The 22,066-nt window shown below is 43.3% G+C and overlaps 1 protein-coding gene across 1 annotated transcript; it reads right to left on the bottom strand.

Annotated features, from left to right (window-relative positions):
• Nucleotides 1-1,647: 1,647 nt before the first annotated feature.
• On the bottom strand, nt 1,648-21,144 carry LOC308334393 (uncharacterized protein). The gene is made up of 4 exons (XM_080791118.1): nt 21,071-21,144; nt 16,175-16,447; nt 14,448-14,683; nt 1,648-5,401 (listed from the first exon to the last, which is right to left on the bottom strand). Exons 2-4 carry the CDS (start codon nt 16,422-16,424, stop codon nt 5,273-5,275), a joined length of 615 nt encoding a protein of 204 aa, XP_080647244.1. The 5' UTR covers nt 16,425-16,447; nt 21,071-21,144; the 3' UTR covers nt 1,648-5,272.
• Nucleotides 21,145-22,066: the final 922 nt, after the last annotated feature.

Below are 22,066 nucleotides of genomic sequence, written 5' to 3'. Positions count from 1 at the left end.
TAATTATTCTTCTGTTTTTTTACAAAAGGCATGGAAAAATTCCGCTATAAATTTTTATAAAGACAAACAATAGCTGTGGCGAATTCATGTCTTTTTTATGTATAAAAACACCAAAAAATCACAGCACTTAACAGTTAAGATGCACTCTTTCTTGGATATTCAAAAGAACCGAATCAATAAATTTGATATTCAAGACACTGAAGGTTGAACATAAGTTGTATTTTTTTCCTTTCTTTCAGTTGGGGCTGCAGCGGTGGCTGGTTAACGATAGGCTCATGGCATGCTTAACATATTATCCGCCATCGTGTCTGGCTCCTATACTATAAGTTCATCACAACACTCTGTGAACTTGTAGATCTGCTATTTTCTGGCGCATGACACCGTCATACGACAAAGTATAATAAGGGTACAGTCACCCAAGCACAAATGGCTATAGAGCGTCACAGTCCCTCCCCCTTTCAGAACAACGAGTGGCCCAGGAAATTAATCCCAATGCATTATTTTCCCACAGGCTTTTGTTAAAGTATTTATTTAAAGACCGTTACGCCGCGGACAAAGCCAACTCGGATCGTGACAAATCATGACAATGAACACAATGTTTTGGGCCGATCAAATCATTAGAAAGAAGAAAATAAAGGCAGGAGACAAGACTATTTGTTTTGTTTTTCTTCTTATAAATTATTTGATCGGTCCAAAACGTAGTGTTCATTGTCATGATTTGGTCACGATCCGAGTTGGCTTTGTCCGCGGCGTAACCGTCTTTAAATAAATACTTTAAGAAAAGCCTATGGGCGAAATGCATTGGGATTCATTTCCTGGGCCACTCGTCGTTCTGAAAGGGGGAGGGACTGCATGCCAATGGAGAAGAAGTGAAGGACTTGTTTCTGTCAAGCTTCAGAGCAACATCATCACCCTATGAGTAAACCGCACACAACCCCACCTCAGATATAAAATAATACTGGGCACCACGGTGTCTCATTCCATCGCTCCGCACAACGTAAACCCACAGCCCTACTAGATCATACAGATAATAAAGCACAGAATCCTAGCCATGAAAGCTAGCTCAAATCCAGCATATTAACAGATCTTAAAAGAGATTTTAAGAATCTAGAGGGGAAGTTTTTCAGCACAGGAGTAGAAAGAGAGGCGCAAAATATACAGGTATAAAAAAAGAAAACGTGTTTTTTGTTTGTTTTTTACAGTGCACATTGATTGCAAACAGTCATCTCCGATATTTAAGAAGGTTTCATGTCGTGAATGTCGCCACGTGGAAGTCAAAAGTTTTGCCCCTGTGCCTGGTGAGCGTCTCTATGGGAATATCACCCATTTAGGCCTGACGTCCACATTTAAAAAATGTCTTCTAAATTATGACAGTTTTCTGAAATACCTCATGTTTCTGTATCAATGGTGCTCAATATTTCATGTCAAGGAACCCCAAAAACTATATGTAATTAATTGGCCACCGACCCCCATCTGAAAATATGTTGTTCCAGGAACCCCCTCAGAAGCAAAAAGATTTGAAGTTGAAAACTTTCGCTCTCAAAGAATATATTCAAAGATTTGCAGTACATTTTCACGATTGTTAAAAAAATAGCAGACCTATACAAGCTCATAGCGTGCCACTCGGTGGCGCGCTATGAGCTTGTAGATCTGCTATTTTTCAATAGCTAAAGTGTAATGTAAATGCTTGAAACACCAAAAGGGGTTCCCGCCCAGAATGGGATAAACTGTGTACACACACACACACACACACAGTAAAAATCTGTTTGTAACTCTGAGAGGATACAAATCTAACCAAATAAGACCCTTACAGATCCACGTGGTTGTTCTCAAGAGTCAAATGAACACTCTGGATTTATTTGCCTGTGTGGCATGGAGGGCAAAACATGCAACACTGCCCCCACTGTTATACATTATGCTGATTTCAGATCAGCCCAAGGCCATTGTCTTTAGATAACTAGTGGTGGTGACTGAGTGTGGACGATCATGTGGCAGGTCTGTCGCTCACAAGGCACATTCTGTGCATTTGATTGTCTGTTGTTCATGTGATTTTTTTCTTTTTTTGTAAGGAAACACACGAGGCACATGGCTTTAGTCCAACCTCTCTACGGCGCACAAACCACTGAACCCGAACCGCACGTCGACAACGAGATATAAGAAACCGACCGTATACACACACTGAGATAGCATCTATACAGTAGCACTGAGCAAATATACACAAATAAATTAGAATAAATACTTTTTAACAAAAAGAACAAAAATAGAAATAGAATTGAACAACAGGCTTTGCCAGGGAGTAGTTCAACGTGAAGTCAAGACGAACGGAGAAAGAGTGGGAGCATCGGTGAGACCTTTAGAGACGAGTCACGGCTATCCTTCTATTGGCTCAGCGTTCAGTGTATTGCAGGAAACACGTTTTTCGGTTCAGCTCTGTGATCCCAAAAAACATCCTGACCATCTGGTAACTCGTGGCAACCCGCTTTCTGAGCATCAACCACTTAAACCCTCTATAAACCAGAGCGTAGAGCAGGAGAGTAGCGCTTTGATCTCGCCGCAAAGCGGGTTGCCTTATGGGCTTTAGTTCCAAACATTGGAACTATGGCTGGAACTATCCCATTGAGATAGAATGAGCAACTTCCGCATTCCATTATTGTTACAATGGGGAGTCAACGCTAAATTACTCTAAACGTCAGTTTAGGTCCCGTCCTCCTTTTTTTTTTTTTTCTCCCTCTGCACAAAATCTCATGTTGAAATCAGCCGATGTATAACCTCTCACAACACGTCACGTTGCTGCATGTCGTGTGAGCTTGTAGATCTGCTGTTTCAACTTTTGTTGAATGTTCACCTATTGTGAGTGACACGGAATAGGGATGCTATAGGGTTCAGGTGGTTAAAATGTAAAAGGGTGCCAACGTTCTGCTAACCAACCCGGTTGTTTGTTTGTTCAGCATCGGGTGACGTTTCATGGACTCAGTCTGTCAACACAGGCCGATGTGCAGCAGACATACAGTAGGCCCTTATTTATCAACGTGGTGTACACCCAGAATTACACCTGGGTGTACACCAGGTTGATAAATAAGGGACATAATGAGCTCCAGGTAAAATAACTACTCCCAGAATAATAATTAAAAAAAGAAAGAAAGAAAAAAAAAGGAAAAACATCAGTGTCTTCAAACATATCCATATTAACCAATTTACAATAGATTTATAAATCATACATTTATTTGATAAATCTCTCTAAAACATAAATGTTCCATTTCATTAATAAAGACCTTATTATTTACTTCTTCTTCTTCTTTACATTGAAAAAAAAAAGAAAACAGTGGCTGTGTCATCGTCGCAAAAAACAATTAGCTGGCAGTCACATCACACAGGGATGTAGGCAGCGCGAGTTGTGGTGAAAAAAGGAACGAAAAACAGTTCAGGAGCACATCATCAGAGTTGTGGTGAAAAAGAAAAATGAAATAAAAGGTTCAGGAGCGCATCGGACGCGCTCTTTACTAAGTTCTCAGTCAAGTTGAACAACAGTACCACTGGCAGTATGGTGAAAACAAAGTCTCTCTATAGAAAAGAAGAACAATCTTGAGTTGCACATCATACTGCACATAGTAATACATTTATAACTATTTTGATCAGTGCTTTTAGACAGCCAGTTGCAACTGCTGTGGAAATTAATATTCAACACAAAAACAAAAATGCTTTTTTTTTTTTTAAATGGGGTCTGAATTTGAAAGCCAAAAAGTCATCATAGCAAGTCGGTAACAAACACATTTTGTTCAAAGAACATATTTTAGATCAATTTGTCAATTTGATTGTAAATGCAATTGATCCCTAAAAACCCCTGATTTATACTTGGTTTGCAAACTGTGTCGCGCAAGCAAGTACAAACAAGGCATCAGATTTAACCTTTTTCCGCTGGCTTCAATATTGCTCCATTAACATCGAAATGCACCAGACTTTCCCAGCTGACCCATGACGATACAGCTGATGCATACAGTACAGTACACTGCAGTGAGATATCGATTACGATTGTCAGTCAAGCCCAGAGGAATAAATCCCGGGAAAAGCTTGAGAAAATTAAACAATTTCATCCAAAGCCTTAATTCAGCTGTCTTGATTGTTCAACATTTCCCTGATTGTAAAAAAAATCTCACAAAGTGAGACTTTGTTGTTGTTCCAGTTTGATAAATTTGTGCTTGGGGTATTTGGTTTAAAAAATTACTTCAGATTTTTTTTTTAGATTCATGATTGTATACACAGACAAGAAGTGCATGTTGTGACCACCACGAATCATAAGAATTATAATGCCTCAAACACAAATTCTCAAATCACCGTTTTACGAGTTCCCCGGTCGTTGAGGTTATATATTTGATTGAAAGCAGATCGATATCTTAGGATCTTTAGTATACATCTAACTTCAAGTACACGTATAACGTACATCTATACTTGAAATCAGGAGGATAAAACTGGACAACATTGGGGTCATTGAAGCCACTTCAGTGGTAATTAATTGTACATATCTGATGGATTCATGCCATGTCAGTGAAAGACGCAGGTTCATTTTCAGTTAAGGCCGGTGAGATGTCCTAAAATGACCAACAGTGCAACACCAGCATAAACACCACAGAAACTCTTCTTTTGAAACAAACCAGTGTGGAACAGTTATAAGGTTAAGTACGGTACAAGGGCTATTCAGAGAATACGTCAGAAATGTGCCTTGTACAGTAATATGTCATTGAGTCAGTAACTTCAGCACATAAAATAAACGTCCATAAATGTCCACAGTTTGTTCCCCCCCAAAAAAACCAAAAAGAGGCCCGCCCTAATCCTAAATTCATCCCTTACTTATGATTTCCTTTATGGCAAATAATAAGTATATGAATTATGAACTGTGGCAGGAGGAGAGAATAAGGCATTCCCTGGACTGATGGTGGAGGTCCTTCAAGACTTTAAAGATATACCAAACAAGAAGAGAGCAATTATTTTACTGTACAAAATAGGTAATCTTACAAATATTTCGAAAATATCTCTTCAAATGCAAATGGCTTCTTCTTGGAGAGACGAAAAAAGAAGAGGGAGGGAAAAAAAGCAACCAAGTCTCCGTCCAGCGGTGACGAGCATTTTTCTTCATCATCGTCTCAACTTCATTTACAAAAAAAATGAAAGGAAATCCCAAAACCCGTGTTCCTACAGTGCCATCTCAGTGTTCTGGAGGGTAGAGCAACGACAGAGGGCCATGAAGGCAAGGGACCCCTCTGCGGGATGATTCCCTTCATCTCTGTTCTCTGTCTCTCAAACGGGGGACGACGACAATGGGCTGTCGATGTGGAAACAGGAAGCCAAACAGTGCCATTGGAAGGCGCATCCACATGGGTAGATGTACTCTCTGGTGCCTCAGGAACTGTTAACAACAAAGGAAAAGAAATGCATTTTAGTATCGGTGAGAGAGAGCGTGAGAGGCATATGTTGTTTGCAATGTCAAGGTGTTTTTTTTCTCGATGTACACTTTGTAAACCAGCCTTTTTCATAAACATCCTACTGTGTGCTCTATTTTACAACCATCCATTTTTAAACTACAGACTAAAGCAACAAGAAGAACCGACTACTTGACTACATGAACAGAAATGATGTACTATACTGTATGTACAGTACCTGCCTTGATTCCATTAACCCATTTTGGACTGCGGTCGATTAAAAAAAGGCTTCTAAATCCTAACATTTTTCTGAAAAACCCATGTCTCTATGTCAGTGGTGCTCAACCTTTTTCATGTCAAGGACCCCCAAAATTATCTCTATTGGGCCACGGACTCCCCATCTCAAAATATGTAGTTCCAAGGACCCCCCAGGAGCAAATATTTTAGTTAAAAATGTTCGCTCTGAAATATATATTCAATGATATGCGCCACATTTTAATCTGGACACTGGAATAGCTTTCTTGCCATAAACAAATATTTGTTTTGGCCATGTTATTCTTTATCACAGACATATATCAACGTAGAAAGACAAGAAAGTTAGAAACCATGGGCAGAGACAGACAGAGAGACGTGAGGCATGCAAGACAAGACAGCGTCCAGACTCGAACTCTGGTCCTCATGCTACAAGCATGTCTACAAGCTGGCTGAGCCGCCAAACACCCCCCACCCCCCACCAATCTGTTTATTTCTAAACTGAAACTCTTTTATGACTTCCTTTCCTCATGACGTAATGTTTTTTGAGGTAAAACCCCCTGTTATGTGAGCTGCGGTAAAGCCCCGTCACTTATTAGGACACATGGCATATGAGCGTCTTGGATGTTTCCACAACAGTAGCTTGTGTTTTCTGGGAAAACGGTGTCTGTCTGTCTGTCTGTCTATCTGTCACACAACACACTGTGTGCCTGTATATGGTATCTGTCTGTCTGTCTGTCACACAACACACTGTGTGCCTGTATATGGTATCTGTCTGTCTGTCTGTCACACAACACACTGTGTGTGTGTCTGTCTGTCTGTCACACAACACACTGTGTGCCTGTATATTTTATAACACTTCTGCTTGGCACGCGGGACAGGTTCTCCTCTCCCACCCTAGGATAGAACATGGAGGTTTTGTCAACCAGCCAGCCACCGATCAGATCACTACAAACACTCACAGCGCTGCTTGTTTTCATTACTTAAACCTATATACCGGTATGTAACTACCAAGTTCAAAGGGCCACAACATTCAGACTAAAGCCCAACACACACACACACCGTCTGTGAACGCCGCACGTCAAAACAGCCGTTATTTTCAATGAACCTATCCCACAGTGGCGGCGTCAGACGCTCGCTGGCGCGCATCTGACGCCTCGCCTGACACTCCGATACGTGCGCTCCGATACGCACAGGCGTTGCCGCTCGCCAACGCCTGTGCCGCGTCACTGCGCACCCCCTTCACAGACGGTGTGTGTTGTGTGTTGGGCTTCACATGTGCATCTTCAAGCAGTGAAATAAATAGTAAATAGTTATATATAGACGTCGAACCGGTTATTATAATATCTAAGCTTAGAGAAATCAGGCACTAGTAGTAGACACATTCTGTATTACTTTTCATCTTAAAGGCATTCAACAGTAAGATGCAAAGATAAGTGATGAGAGCGGTGAGGAGAAAGGGGACAGGCCTGCGTTGCAAAACATCACAGCACGGTAATATCCTCCACCTCTGTTCGCTTCAGGTCTGAGATTCTGCCTCTCTCATCTGCTTTAACCCATTTAGGTCGAATGGTCGAAAAAGAAAAAAAAGTCTTCTAAATCATGGCAATTTTCTGAAAAACCTCATGTTTCTATATCAGTGGTTCTCAATATTTCATGTCAAGGACCCCAAAAATGTAATGTAATTGGCCGGCCGACCCCCCATCTGAAAACTTGTACCGTAGTTCCAGGGACCTCCCCTGGAAGCAAAGATTTTAGTTAAAAAAACGTTTGCTCTGAAAGAATATATATTCAAAGATTTGCGCCACATTTGCACGATTTTTCCAAAATAGCAGATCTACAAGCATGATCTACAAGCTCGTAGCGCGGCAGATCTGCTATTTTTCAACAGCTAAAATTATAACATAATGCTTTATAAAACACCAAATAGGGGTTTCCGCCCAGAATGGATTATTAACCAACTTAAATGTCAGCCTATAGTATTATGAGCAGAAAACCTCAAAGTGATATAATAAATATAATAAAGCTTTCAGAGAATGCTCCCCATATTTCATCACGCTGTGGCTCACAGTTCACACGCCTAATGGTGAAGTCAGTCGAATAATTATCACAACAAGGCAAGCGGAAACCGACGCGGTTTTTGCATCTCCTTTGGAGATGCCTTTTTAACCCTCCATAGTTCTGTCACTTTTGGTTGCGGGTTTAGTTCTGTAAAGCAGACAGATAACTCATTTTGGGTGGGAACCTCTTTTGGTGTTTAGCATCATGTTATGCTTTAGCTATTGAAAAATAGCAGACCTACAAGCTCGTAGCGCGCCACCGAGTGGCGCGCTACGAGCTTGTAGGTCTGCTATTTTTGAAAAAATCGAAGAACGAGCTGACATAGAAACATAGCTTTTTCAGAAAACTGTCAGGATGTAGAAGACATTTTTAGAATCTGATCTCAGGTCAGAATGGGATAAAGGAGATTCTGCTCCAGACCGCTTCTCTCTCTCTCTCTCTCTCTCTCTCTCTCTCTCTCCTCTCTCTCTCTCTCTCTCTCTCTCTCTCTCTCTCCCTCCCCCTCCCTCTCCTCTCTCTCTCTCTCTCTCTCTCTCTCTCTCTCTCTCTCCCTCCCCCTCCCTCTCTCTCTCTCTCTCTCTCTCTCTCTCTCGCCTGTCATGTCTGTTTTCTGAGCTCCCGCTGGGCTTGTTCTGAGAGTCCTGAGTTCAGATATTGCGTTCAGTTGCATAAGCATTCTGCCTGCTTAACCCACTTAGTCCCGAGGACGATTCTTTAAAAAAAAAAGGCTTCTAAATCCTTACAGTTTTCCGAAAAACTCATGTTTCTGTATCAGCGGTGCTCAAACTACAAACTATTTCATGTCAAGGACCCCCAGAATTATCTCTATTTGGCCGCCGACCCCCATCTGAAAATATGTTGTTCCAGGGACCCCCCCCCCACCCCAGAAGCAAAGATTTGAGTTAAAAACATTTAAAAAAAAAACGCGCTGAAAGAATATGTATTCAAACATTTGGGCCACATTTTCACGATAAAAATAAAATAGCAGACCTACAAGCTCTTAGCGCAGCACTCAAGCTAAGCACTGAGTGCCGCGCTAAGAGCTTGTAGATCTGCTATTTTTCAACAGCTAAAGTACCACATAATGCTATAGTTAAAACGCCAAAAGGGGGTTCCCGCCCAAAATGCGTTAAATCTCCCTATCTCTCCCTCTCCCTCTCCCTCTCCCTCCAGAGAGCGAAGGTCTCTCTACCAGCCTAGCAATCAGTGTCCGCCACAGGCTATTTGATGGCGTACAAGCAGACGGCGCTGAATTGAACCAGCGCCACTAAACGTAACCCTAATTGTCCTTAATTGCCTTAATTCTACACTACAGAGCTTATTTAAACAGTACCCTTGTCTTGTTCCACTTGGGACCCGTCGTTCTTTCACTGCTTTGGGTGGGTAGTGGAGGAATTGTGCGTGCACGCGTGAGTGTGCGTGCGCGCGCGCGTGTGTGTGTGTGTGTGTGTGTGTGCCCGCACGCGTGTGCTTGTGGGAGTGTGTTTTGTTTGGCCATTTTTAGCTTAATGCACCTTAAACAAGACAGGAATCCGTGGCTTACAGGCTGTACTGTACATTATAGGAAGAGGTGTGTGTGTGTGTGTGTGTGTGTGTGTGTGTGTGACTGTGTGTGTGTGTGTGTGTGTGTGTGTGTGTGTGTGTTTGTGTGTGTGTGTGTGTGTGTTTTGGTTTGCAGAATGTGGGACATACTGATATCATTGGCTTGGCTCTGTAACCATTTAATATAATAAATATATTATAATAATAATAATATACAATACAATATCTACTTCTAGACTAGCACGCTCTGCTCAACCATCACGATTCAAACCATGAATACTCTCTATCACTGTTCAGTTATTAACATTTTAACATTCTCTATCACTGTTCAGTTATTAACATTTTAACATTCTCTATCACTGTTCAGTTATTAACATTTTAACATTCTCTATCACTGTTCAGTTATTAACATTTTAAGATTTCCGGTCTCGTTTTTTATGAGACAAGAACCCTTTTCCTGGGGGTTTTTATGTGGGAAATGTTAGTATTTCAAAGTGTCCTTGGGCGTGTCATGGACACTGGGATCACTTCCTTCCTGGACTACAATTCCCATAATGCTTGTTGGTGCACTGCTCCTCCTTGTGGATAGGGGGGAGGGCTTGTCTTACTGAGACAACATGTAGTCCAGGAAGTAAGTGAGCCCAGTGTCCATGACATCATGGGACACTTAGAAATACTGAAACATCTAAAAACACATTTTACCCACATAAAAACTCCAGGAAAGTGTTTCTTCTTGTCTCCCAAACGTCATTGAAATAAGATCTGGTTGCAAAAGGGGTGAAGTGTTCCTTTACGCAAGTCTCCTTACACAGTTAATTAACACTGAGCATTTGTACTGTGCAATTTCCTCTGTTGTGAGTGTGCACGTGCACACACAGGCACGCACGCACGCACACACAATGTTTGTCTACTGTAGGTAATTAATTGAAAGCGTTGATCAGCTTCTATGTGATGTGAGGATTTGCATCGGGATGACTTCCTCTACCATCTTATTTCTACGTATAATATCAAAAACATGAAACTTTCTCTGCAAAGCCTCTTTGACAAAAAGCTAAAGATACAAAGTTCTGTTATCTTTTTGTCACACAAATGAAACCAAAGAAAGAACGCACGCACACACGAACGCACGCATGCACACACACACACACACACACACACACACACGCGCGGTATTGCGGTATTGTGGGTAGCTGTCACGTTGCTGGCTGCGTCTGTGAGAGAGTGAGTCAGGCTCTATTTTTAGACGTGCATATAAACAGACGGCCGAGTCTACCCAGACACAGAGGTATCACTGAACGTCCGTATCCATCTCATCTCAGCCACCCTAACCCCCAATCTCTCTCTCTCTCTGTCTCTGTCCTCAAAACCTATATCACTGCCGTCCGGATCCATCTCATCTCAGCCACCCTCCCAGAATGTCTCTCTGTCCTCAAAACTTTCTTAAAACTTTCTTAACTCCCTCTACATAACGTCCTCAGGTTTCTTTCTTTCTCTCTCTCCCCCTCCCTCCTCTCTATAACTATTAACCCGCAGCAGTACTTTGTGTCTTTCTGCTTATCAACCACACCTAGTTGTTATACAGACACAGACCCCCCATGGCAGAAAACACTCACAGATAGACGCTCGCTAGAGAGAGACTCCTCCTCCCATTTGAGTTATGAACTCATTGACCGAAGTTCACGACACACGACTGTCTGTGATCGCCAGTTGTTTTGACAGCTAAGTTGGCCAACGGTTGTTTTTTTTCAAGTGTCGTATCCTACGTCAGCAACTCCTTGCCCTGCTACTGGAAACACGTACGGTGACACCAAACCATGACAAAGGAGAATGGAAAATATGAGCACATGCACTGCGTGTGCAGCAGAACCCTGCAATACGCTGTCATTTGCAGAACGCCGTTGTCATGGTTGGGTTAAAACCCATTTTGACCTGGGAACGATTCTGAAAAATGTCCTCTAAATCCTGACTGTTTTCCTGACAGTTTTCTTGAAAAAGCTGTTTTTCTATGTCAGTCGTTCTCAGACACTTTCATGTCACTTTTTCACGATTCTTCAAAAATAGCAGACCTACAAACTCGTAGCGCTATGAGCTTGTAGATCTGCTATATTTCAATAGCTAAAGCATGACATAGTGCTAACACCAAAAGGGGTTCCCTGCCCAAAATGGGTTTAAGTACAGGGTTATAAAAGAGAGCTACCGACTTATGGGTAAATCTACACCCTCTGAGAAATTATAAAAGAGAGCTACCGAAAATCAGCTAGACGGTGAAATCCTCAATGTTCTCATAATTTATCCACTTCATGGACTTATGGGTAAATGTACAGTACACCCTCTGAGAAGTAAAGGGAAAATAAATACTGTATGTTGTGGTCTCCGGGGCAGGAGAAATTGCCTTTTACTCTCTAGGCACACAGAGCTAAAATGCTGATTATGAAGGATATTCTGTAGAGAGACCCACGTGACCAAAGTGTGTGTGTTATGAGCTTACACAATCAATTACATCCCCCTTAACCATAACCACTTAAACCCTCTAGTCTACACCTAGTAAACTGGACATGAATAGAGCGCCCGAAGTCCTGACGTCACTCGCTCATCCCCTCCATTCCCCTGGTTCTAAAGTCCTGACGTAACTCGCTCATCCCCTCCATCCCCCTGGTTCTAAAGTCCTGACGTCACTCGCTCATCCCCTCCATTCCCCTGGTTCTAAAGTCCTGACGTCACTCGCTCATCCCCTCCATTCCACTGGTTCATGGAAGTAATTTCTCTATGGAGAATAACATGGGGGGGTCATCTTAATATCGTCGTATAAGCGTTGTGGTCCAAAAATAAACAAGCTGTCTCTGCGTTATTGTCAGGGAGGTGTCTCTGTATCGTTTGCGACCATCAGTCACTCATATATTATGATACAGTCTGTTTCTAGCGTAAATGTAACTATAAATTCAGCAGCAGTAACATTAGCGTTTTCTCTCAGTCAGTTGATTCTTCATATCCATATGAGTGAAGCGGCCGGGGTGACATGTTTATTTTTCAAACACGCGCCCTCTACCGATATTGACTTCGATCAGACTTTGGGTGCTCTATTGCCTTTTTTTCCTTCTACGCCAACTCTTTTCATCAAAGAATAGCTGGTCTACAAGACAAGCTCACAACATGTTGCCTTGACACACGTTGTGAGCTTGTAGATCCGCTATGTCCCCCCCCCCCCCCCTAGTTGAATAGTTCAACTAGCCAATCTACATTGACACGTTGTGAGCTTGCAAACTCGCCATTTTAACTATTCAAAAATGTTTTGCAAAATAGTCAAAAAGGCAACGAAGTTTAGGGATAAGGGGTTCAGCGGTGACTAAAATGGAGCCCTTGAAGTGTTAGTTATACAGTCTCCAAAGGGGACTCTGAACATAATGACTGCATTGTTGTTGTTGCGTTACTGCATGGGGACCTATTATTGAACAACATGGAAAGTCTACCTTTCCCTTTTCTTTTCTAATTACAGGAAGGAGAAGAGACAAAAAGGGACAAGGAGATACTGTACTGTAGGTCAGAGACGGGGCTGACATTTAATATGGTTCTTGGCCGGGAATCCCCTGGAGCCCTCCTCTTCCCCCAAACAGCTGAGTGAGGGGATGGATTTCACCTCTTGTCATTTTACTCTTTTCTTTTCTGTCTCTGTAGAGACCATGAAATGTGACCCCCGCCCCAGTCCTATATGGACTGTGATGGCCACTAGGTATCTGCTAATGTGACACACAGCCTACAGTAGGTCTGTACCCAACAGCCTACAGTAGGTCTGTACCCAACAGCCTACAATATGTCTGTACCCAACAGCCTACAGTAGGCCTGTACCCAACAGCCTACAGCAGGTCTGTACCCAACAGCCTACAGTAGGTCTGTACCCAACAGCCTACAGCAGGTCTGTACCCAACAGCCCACAGTAGGTCTGTACCCAACAGCCCACAGTAGGTCTGTACCCAACAGCCTACAGTAGGCCTGTACCCAACAGCCTACAGTAGGCCTGTACCCAACAGCCTACAGCAGGTCTGTACCCAACAGCCTACAGTAGGCCTGTACCCAACAGCCTACAGTAGGCCTGTACCCAACAGCCTACAGTAGGTCTGTACCCAACAGCCTACAGTAGGTCTGTACCCAACAGCCTACAGTAGGTCTGTACCCAACAGCCTACAGTAGGTCTGTACCCAACAGCCTACAGTAGGTCTGTTCCAGGGACCACCCCAGAAGCAAAGATATATGAGTTGAAAACGTTTGCTCTGAAAGAATATATATTCAAAGATTTGCACCACATTTTTCAAGATTAAAAAAGGAAAAAGCAGATCTACAAGCTCGTAGTGCGGCACTCGACAGTAAACGAGGGTTCACACCACACCTCTAAAGCTGCGTTCAGACCCCAACACATATATCGCGTTTGTACGAACCGAGCCCGTTCGTGCAATTCTCGTATTTGATTTTGTATGTAATGGCGCCACTCTAACCATCCGAGTCTGAACGCACCTCTAAGAGTTTTTAACGCTACGTACAGTATGGGACCGTACAGTAGCAGAGAGCACTTATTAATCATGATCGGCCAGCTATATGCTGCCAGCATCCAGAAAAATAAAAGTTTTTCCAAGGTAGAACAAAGTGTTGTTGCCATGGTGATCAGAACATGCAAACCGCTACAGAGAGAGAGAGAGAGATGACCTGTTAGACACAGAGACCGGGTCTTCTGATCGACCTTCTTCACGGCAGCAATATTGACATTATAGGATCGTGTTTCAGCCTAAGGTTATACCAGTAATACTAATGGAAGATCTGTTCCATTTAGTGTTTCACCCTAAGGTTACCAATAATACTAATGGAAGCTCTGTTCCATTTAGTGTTTCCAGTGAGCCAACATGGCAGCATTGATGATAACCCCTGGATATAGGATTGATCAAACTACTAATAACTCTACTTCGTCTGACAAGGGTTTATCATCAAGACCGCACGAACAAGCCCTAAGGCAGTGTCTCTATGCACACCTGAGGCACTTTCATTGTGGAGTGTGCAAGTAAACATACAACCCTGTGTGGTGTGAGTGTCAAGAGGTCAGTACATTAAAGCTACAGTTTATTTAATGATTAGTTTGTTTTGAAAAGCAACATAAACACGTCGTTGATCCATAAAGCTCTGAATGGCCCTTACCAGTTCAATGTGATCCTGGTGGAACTGGTCCCCGATCTCCCGAAGTTTACGACCAATTTGCGACTCAACGCTCATCCCTGCTTGTTCCTCGGGCCTCTCTACCATCCTGTGGTCTTCCTCCTCCTCCTCTCCTCCACCCTCCTCCTCCTCCGCCTCCTCCTCCACCTGCCTTTCTCCTCCCCGGTCTTCCATCGGCTCAAAGTGCGCTGGGAGATGCGAGCATAATCCGGCGTTGCCTGGAGCGAGATAGATATAGTGGGTTTGTTTAAATGGATTTCTGTGGTCATGCAACACATTGTCCGTACTGAGACGCAATCCAAACAGATTAACCGACATCGGCAGTGCATTAGTCAATAATAATGTTTGAACTGCTCAGATCAATTTAGAAAAAGTAGATCTTCCCTCCTTTGACTTTGGAGCGAGTATTGTAAGGAAACAGAAGAAATCCCCTCAGGTCTGGTGATAAGCCCTGCATTCTTAATGTACCAGCAGTGTTTATGACTTCAGACAGAGACAGCCCTTTGTCTGCCTCAGCAGCTGGCTCTCGTCAAACACAGTACTGCGTTACTGTCAGAAAACAAACTGTGGCTCTATCAGACCCACAGTTATGGGCAAATTATATGGTACGGTAGGTACACTAGTAGTACAACTCCAAAAGTCGACAAACAAGAGCGAGGGAGAGAGTGTCGGCGGCAGGCGGGAAACTGAAACACTATATCAACAACAAACTCGGTAACCCTTTCCTTTATTGTTTCTCGTCCGAGTTTAGTCACCGCGCTGGCATGTGCCTCTGCTGGCATGTGCCTCTGCCTCTGTCATGCAAATATAGGGAGGGAAAACAATCATCTTCATGTAATTCTATGAAGACCTGTCCTGTTTTATTATCCTCCTCAACCCCCGCCTCTCTCACCCTGTTCACTTGGAAAATAACCAAGTAATGTAGCTACTAGCTAGCAGCGCAGCTTTGGCACGGGGAAGTGTTTTTGGGGGAACGGCACGAATGTCGAGTGGGGGGAAAAGTGGCATTGAGCCAAGCAAATGGCATTATTGGTTAAGGAATTGAAGGACAGACAACGTAATAACAGTTGCTGAAGTCTATATATGTAGTGTTTAACCCAGGATAATATGCAGCTCACCCTGGCTGACTCAACAAACAAACAAACTATGTATTGCCTATAACAGTTTTATTCACTTAGAGTGATATCACACTGATTTGATTTGAGAGCTGGGCAGAAAACAGATTGGTACACCTACTATAGGGCCATCAAGATGTTATTACATTACAATACTGATATAAAGTTGGGAGATTCTAAGCATAGAGTTGAATTTAAACAGCAAAGAAGCGAACACAATGACACATGAGACACGTGTTCTTGTGTCTTAAAATAATGTTTTTTTTTTTATATATAATCTCTCTCAGGGCATAGTATGTAATGAGGAAGATATCTAGAGATATACTGGCCCTAGGGAGAAAACCTTTTAAACTCTTTTGGAAATTAATGCAAAAAATAAAAGAGAGAAAAGAAATCCACTCTCCAATCCCCATTCAAATTAGCCTCAATTTGTGACCCGTGCCAAAAGTCATCAGAGCAAGAGACTAAATTGGTCTCGCCACCTCCAATGACACATTCCCACGGAGGACTTACAGTAATTGTGATTGTATAATAATAACTATGTCACTACTAGGCAGTTTAGTTCGTAACCACACAGTACGTCCCCCTTCTTACCGTGAAAAAGAATATGGAACTGTTGCTGCTGCAACCTGCAAGGCCGTGTGTTGTTGACGGTGATGCTGTTGTTGTTGTGGTGCGTCTGTGACGTGGCATTGGAGGCAGTGGCGTTGGAGACGACGGGGGACTGCCCGGCCGTGGCCAGCGCCACAGCGGCACGGTCTTGGGACTTGACGACGCCCATGCAGGGCGCCGCTCCCCAGGGCTGAGAGATGGGACGGAACATGTCCTCCTCCTCATCATCCATGCGACGCCTCAGCGGTAGTCTCCCTGATGAAGAGACATAGACCTTCAGACTGAGGGGGAACTGTCTGTGCACACCTGGGGCTGTATTTTGCGTGTCTTAAGTACCAGGTCTTATTCCTGCAATAAAGTATTCTATCTATCTATCTATCTATCTATCTATCTATCTATTCCCTAACTTGAGTAAACTAAAAACCTGGAGGCGTGGTCAATGCCATTTGGCTATTCTGAGTGGCCAAAGAGCATTGATCACGCCTCCAGGTCTTTAGTTTACTCAAGTTAGGGAATAAGACCTGGTACTTAAGACACGCAAAATACAGCCCCTGATGTCATAGAAATACAGAATTGCAATTCCGTACACATACATACCTAGAAAACCCTAAAATCTGTACATATTACACACGCCAACACACTGTTTTGACCACGACGGAGGCGTGGCTTTCACTAGTACGGAAGTGCTATTTCTGGGTGAGTTTCGGGTTTGACATTATTTACTCTTCTGTCCACAGTGGGTTACAACTCGGACGGGGCTGAGTCTGCTCTCACCGAACTTCGCAAAACGCTCGACACGGCAACTCGTGGGCCGCTCTGTGGTACGTGTACATATTTACGAATTTCTGTGAGACTGGGTATAGGTCTGTGTGTGCAGTGCGTGTGTGCGTGCGTATGTGCGTGCATGCGTCACATGCGCCCACATTTTGGACATGGGGACAGCATGTTTTTATTTTTACATGACATTTTGGTTTATAGCAGTTTCATAGATTTATTGTAGGCATATTCAGTATATCTGTTACGGGTTATAGGTTAGGTTAATGGTCAAGGTTCAATCAGTTCAATCAGGATATATATATATATATATAATGGAATGAATGTAAGTCAATACAATGTCCTCAAAAGTTTGCAAAAACTCTTTTGTGTGCACGTGTGTGTATTTAGATCATACATTTGCACTTGGAACTACTAGAAAGGTAATGCAAGTGACATAGGTAGTTTTGACGGGGTGTACTGTAGCAATGTGATAGTAATCTTGCTCTAAACGTAAGGTTAGGGTTGTGAATGTTTTGTTACAATAAACAAACAAACAACAACACAAAACATCAATGTGCAGCTCGTAGAAACATTGCCCTCTGGGAAAATAAAGGTGAGCATGCCATTAGTCATTACTAGTATAAATTAGGTTAAGTAGCTTATTATGTTGACGTAATCCTGTAATCAGCAAGCAGCCAGGCATTGCCTTGAACATGACAGTGGTTGGGTCAGTCAGTCGGTCAGTCAGTGCACCTGAGTGCACACAAAAGATAATGAACACCTCAAAAGGCAAATGTCGGGATACGGCTAAAGCACGTCTGCACCAACTGTGCAAATAAATGCTGCTTTAGAGGCCAGAGGAGCAGTTATAGGAGCTGTACATTTCTGGGACCCCCACCACCACCAGTGGGTGGGTGGGTGGGTGGCTAAAAATGCTCTGTGGATGATCTGCCCCCCATATGAACCCCACTTTTTTTCCCCCAAGCTGATAATGTGGCGAACTGTAATTGAGTGCCAACGGATCAGGCGCCGGTTTTCCCTCTGAATCGCCTAAAAGCCTGAGTGATACTAGTTGTGCAGCATGCGTAGGAGTCGAGCTTCGGGAGGAAATAGCTGATCTACCAGCTCACGTGGTGCTGAGGCACAGGGTTGTTGTGAGCTTGTAGAGAGGGTATTATTTTCGACGCACGATGACACCCCCCCCCCCCCCCTCCCCACACACACACACTCAACTAAAGTATAAATCAGTCTTGAATCTGCAACAAAGTGTGCTACAGAGCGCAGCAGTCAAGGGATTACGTTCCTCCTGCACACTCCTGGCACACACACGCACACACACACACACACATCAAAAAGAACCATGCTTCATGTTCACCGTCCCTCCCTCAGCCTCTCTCTCTCTGTCTCACACACACAAACACATGATCTGGAGAGCTGCCGGAGTGTCTACTCTAATAGGATACACACAAAAGCTTGTGAATTCACCTATAGCTCCAGAGAGTGAAATGAGAGACACAACAGCTCTCCCCTCCTCCCCAGAGGAGACTCTTGTCGGCACGCAGCAGAGCCAAGTTTGAGACGAGGAAGAGAGCAAGTTTCGTTATACGTCTTTCAACTGCCTGTGTGCCCAAAACAAACACAACACACTCTCCCTAACTGGCCCCATGCCAACATGTTGAGCTATTGTTTGAATCTTGCCATATAGATGCCTCTTGGTTTCCTTGTGTTGTGCAACAAACGATTTTTGGACTGACTGACTGACTGACTGACTGCAGAGATGGAAGAGGATCACCTGCTGGTATTATGTTAATCATCGATCATATGATATCACCTGTGTGATGTCATGTCACGTTGCGTCAAAAGAAAAGGATTATACACTTTGAGAAGCTCTGGAAAAACACTGGAGAGTAATTTAAAGCTGTGACACACACACACACCGATGTTGTCAAACGTATTTTCTTGAGGCAGCGATGTAGTGAAGCAAAAAACATTATGGATCCAAGAACCCGTTGACCTCCCTCGTTCCAGACGAGAGACGGGAAAACGCTCAGGAGTTTGTGGTGAAATATACAGACTCATGATGACTTGTGTATTTATGCAATTCCTTGTGAGGCTGTTTTACGCAAATGTATCTTAACCCATTCTGGGCGGGAACCCCTTTTGGTGTTATAGCACTATGTTATGCTTTAGCTATTGAAAAATAGCAGATCTACAAGCTAGCGTAGCGCGCCACCGAGTGGTGCGCTACGAGCTTGTAGGTCTGCTATTTTAGAAAACTCGAAGAGCGACTGACACATAGAAGACATTTTTAGAATCTGATCTCAGGTCAGAATGGGTTAATGCTTGTTTAGGCAAATTAAGCGATTATATGTGGAATTAATGCAACCTCAGCAATATAATATGTGGCAGCTCGCCAGCCAGGCGAGTGTGTGTGTGTACATGACTGAGATGGAATGTGCATGTTGTGTGCAGTCAAACCCTAAAACACACACAGTGGGTCTTTCAGTCTCCCAACTGCAGCCATGAAGCAGAAGGTTGGCACGGCATCTCACAGTGTCAGACACATAAAAACAAACACACAGAGAGAGAGACAATATGCCCCGGGCATCACAGAGGCCTGGCAGCCCAGCCGCCTCCTCTACGGGGCGGTCTGAGAGAGAGAGAGAGAGAGAGAGAGAGAGAGAGAGAGAGAGAGGGGCCAAGGCTCCTCTGTCTCCCTCTGCTGTGCCATCTGTGCAGCCAGGCTTCAGCCATGGCTTATAGTTCGCTCTTGCCGGGAGGGAGGGACATGCAGAGCTCCGATAGTAGCTAATATACTGTACTATACAGTAGAGCAGGAGGTCAGATAGAAAGTGTACTTGTGTGTGACAAGTTCAGAGAGTTTGTTTTGATGATAAATTTACTTTAATTGCTTGTTTATGCTGGAAAGTTAGATCTGCTCTGATCGATACAAAAAAAGATCGGTCAGAACTGCGCCGTTATATTTCAAACTATACATTAATTAAATACATGAAGAAATTAAAGTGGGGTTTGACCACTGACTGGAGTGGATCTCTGGGGGGGCAGGATCAGAGGAATGTGCCCGTGTTGCGCGCATCAAAACACGGAGTGGACAGATCGCTGTACCGCGTGCGTAATTAAACAACATGCAGTCCAACCAACTGTCCATCTCCATCTCTCAAATGCACAATCTATACGAACCATCTCTATGTTGTTTGTATTCAAATAATGTAATGTTGTACAAATTTGGCTACACACATTTAAAATGCACTCCTCATGCACTGTTGGCCATTCTTCTTCATTGTATTCACTGAGAACCTCAAAGTAATTTATAAAAGTATAGTGTAATTGAGCTACACTGTGTACAAACACAACACGCTCTGTCATGCTGTCATGTTTATGACATGGATCTACGCGCGCTGCTCTGCTCTCCCTCCCGCGAAACCAAACCATGCCTCCGCTTTGCAAAACTCTCCTCCGAAAAGTATACTACGGTAACGGTTGCTATACCAATTAAGTAGCCTACCACACATTAGTAATAAGTTGCACATATCATGCGCCAATAAATAAAACTTAATCAATAGCGATTAATATCGAAAACCACTTAAAACTAGATAACCTGCTGCCTAAAACTCATCACATGATGACCGTGTTTCAGCAGCATAGGCTATAATAAATTAATTACAATAACAATCACATAGCTGTTGTTTCTGAAGATGATGAGTCAACCCAATTACCAACCAACAGCTAACCGGCACCGGTGCATCCAAAATATAAAACAAAAAGCAATAGGCTTATAATAATAATAATAATTAATCCTCATCGCATTTGTAAACCGATGAAGAATCCCTTAGTGTTAGAGGCACAGCGGTGTAAAAAAACACATCTGTATGGACCATCTGGCAGCGCGGTGCGTGTGGGCTGGTTTTTGCCCGGGCATGTTCAACAACTTCCGCGCACCACTTTCTGTCAAACCGCCTGCTGTGGCAGTGCTGGCACTATATTAATTATAATGGAACGAGCGTGCATCAACAAACAGACACACAAACAAACAAACACAACATAATGAACCTGCTAAATTAGACGTTAATAATTAATCGTTGGGGACTAGGAGGAACTCACCGCCAGCAAACGCGCGTTCCGTTATGATGGGTGGTATCTTGACAACCGGTGGGGTGACCTTATGTTTCCTCTGGACTGTACTGTGGTTCTGATCGGATTGCTGTATATCCTTTATTTTGTTACATTAACACGCTCATCCTTCCATACTGTCCACACGACTCACTGTTCTGTTTTGCTGTCTAGTGTTGTGAGTGTGTGGTTTTTTTTTTTCTACCCTCAGTTGCCAGTGTGACAAATTGGTCCGCCCAGAAACCTAGAGCTGATCACGCCCCTTTCATGAACCTAAAAAATACACACACACACACACACACACACACACACACACACACACACACACACACACATTATCAAAGTAACAGTGAGTATAATATGTAATGTATGCCTACAGTACATTGTGTGTAGGGGGGAAAAAACCTTTTATAATTAAAACAGTATTAAAGTAATATATAACCTAGCTGTAGTTTTAACATGTTGGCTGCATTGGCATGATTGCATGCGTTTCCATGCAGTCAAAATTACATTGAGACAGACACTGTGGGATTCATCAAAAGCCCATGATTGAAAACACCCTCTCTCTCTTTCTGTATATCTCTCTCTTCCAGCCAGGACAATGTGACAGTCTAAGAAACGGTACGTTTCTGTGCATCATGGTGGTACTGTTTACTGTACCGTGGGGGGGGGGGGGGGGGGGTTGGTTTATATTGTTTTGGTTTAAAGGATTATGCGTGTAAATGGCCCTTTAAGTTTAAGAGGACAGTCCTCCTCGCGGTATCGGGAGCTGCTGGTGACACATAACCAACCAATCAGGCGGTTTGTTTTGGTCCCGCCTCCGTGCTTCGTGTATCTTGACACGTGGATGGAGGAGAAGGGGGAGGGGGGGGGGATAACAAACCCAGATTTGACATGTGACTTTTTTTTTCTCACTGCTCAGCAGCTCAGCCTGAGCTCAGCTGACTGAGAGAGAGAGAGAGAGAGAGAGAGAGAGTAAGGATAGCA

This window comes from Protomyctophum bolini (assembly GCF_963924005.1).
Source record: "Protomyctophum bolini genome assembly, chromosome: 19".
In the NCBI taxonomy this organism is placed as follows: domain Eukaryota; kingdom Metazoa; phylum Chordata; class Actinopteri; order Myctophiformes; family Myctophidae; genus Protomyctophum; species Protomyctophum bolini.
Note: the sequence above shows the minus strand (reverse complement) of the source record. Positions and strands in the feature narration are given on the sequence as shown.

What these genes read in the sequence shown, in the direction of transcription:
- LOC308334393 (XM_080791118.1), bottom strand. Translation starts at nt 16,424, where the DNA reads ATGGATGATGAGGAGGAGGACATGTTCCGTCCCATCTCTCAGCCCTGG. An exon ending in GTTCCATATTCTTTTTCACG is followed by an intron (nt 14,684 to 16,174) that starts GTAAGAAGGGGG and finishes ATCTCGCTCCAG; the next exon opens with GCAACGCCGGATTATGCTCG. An exon ending in ACCAGGATCACATTGAACTG is followed by an intron (nt 5,402 to 14,447) that starts GTAAGGGCCATT and finishes TGTTGTTAACAG; the next exon opens with TTCCTGAGGCACCAGAGAGT.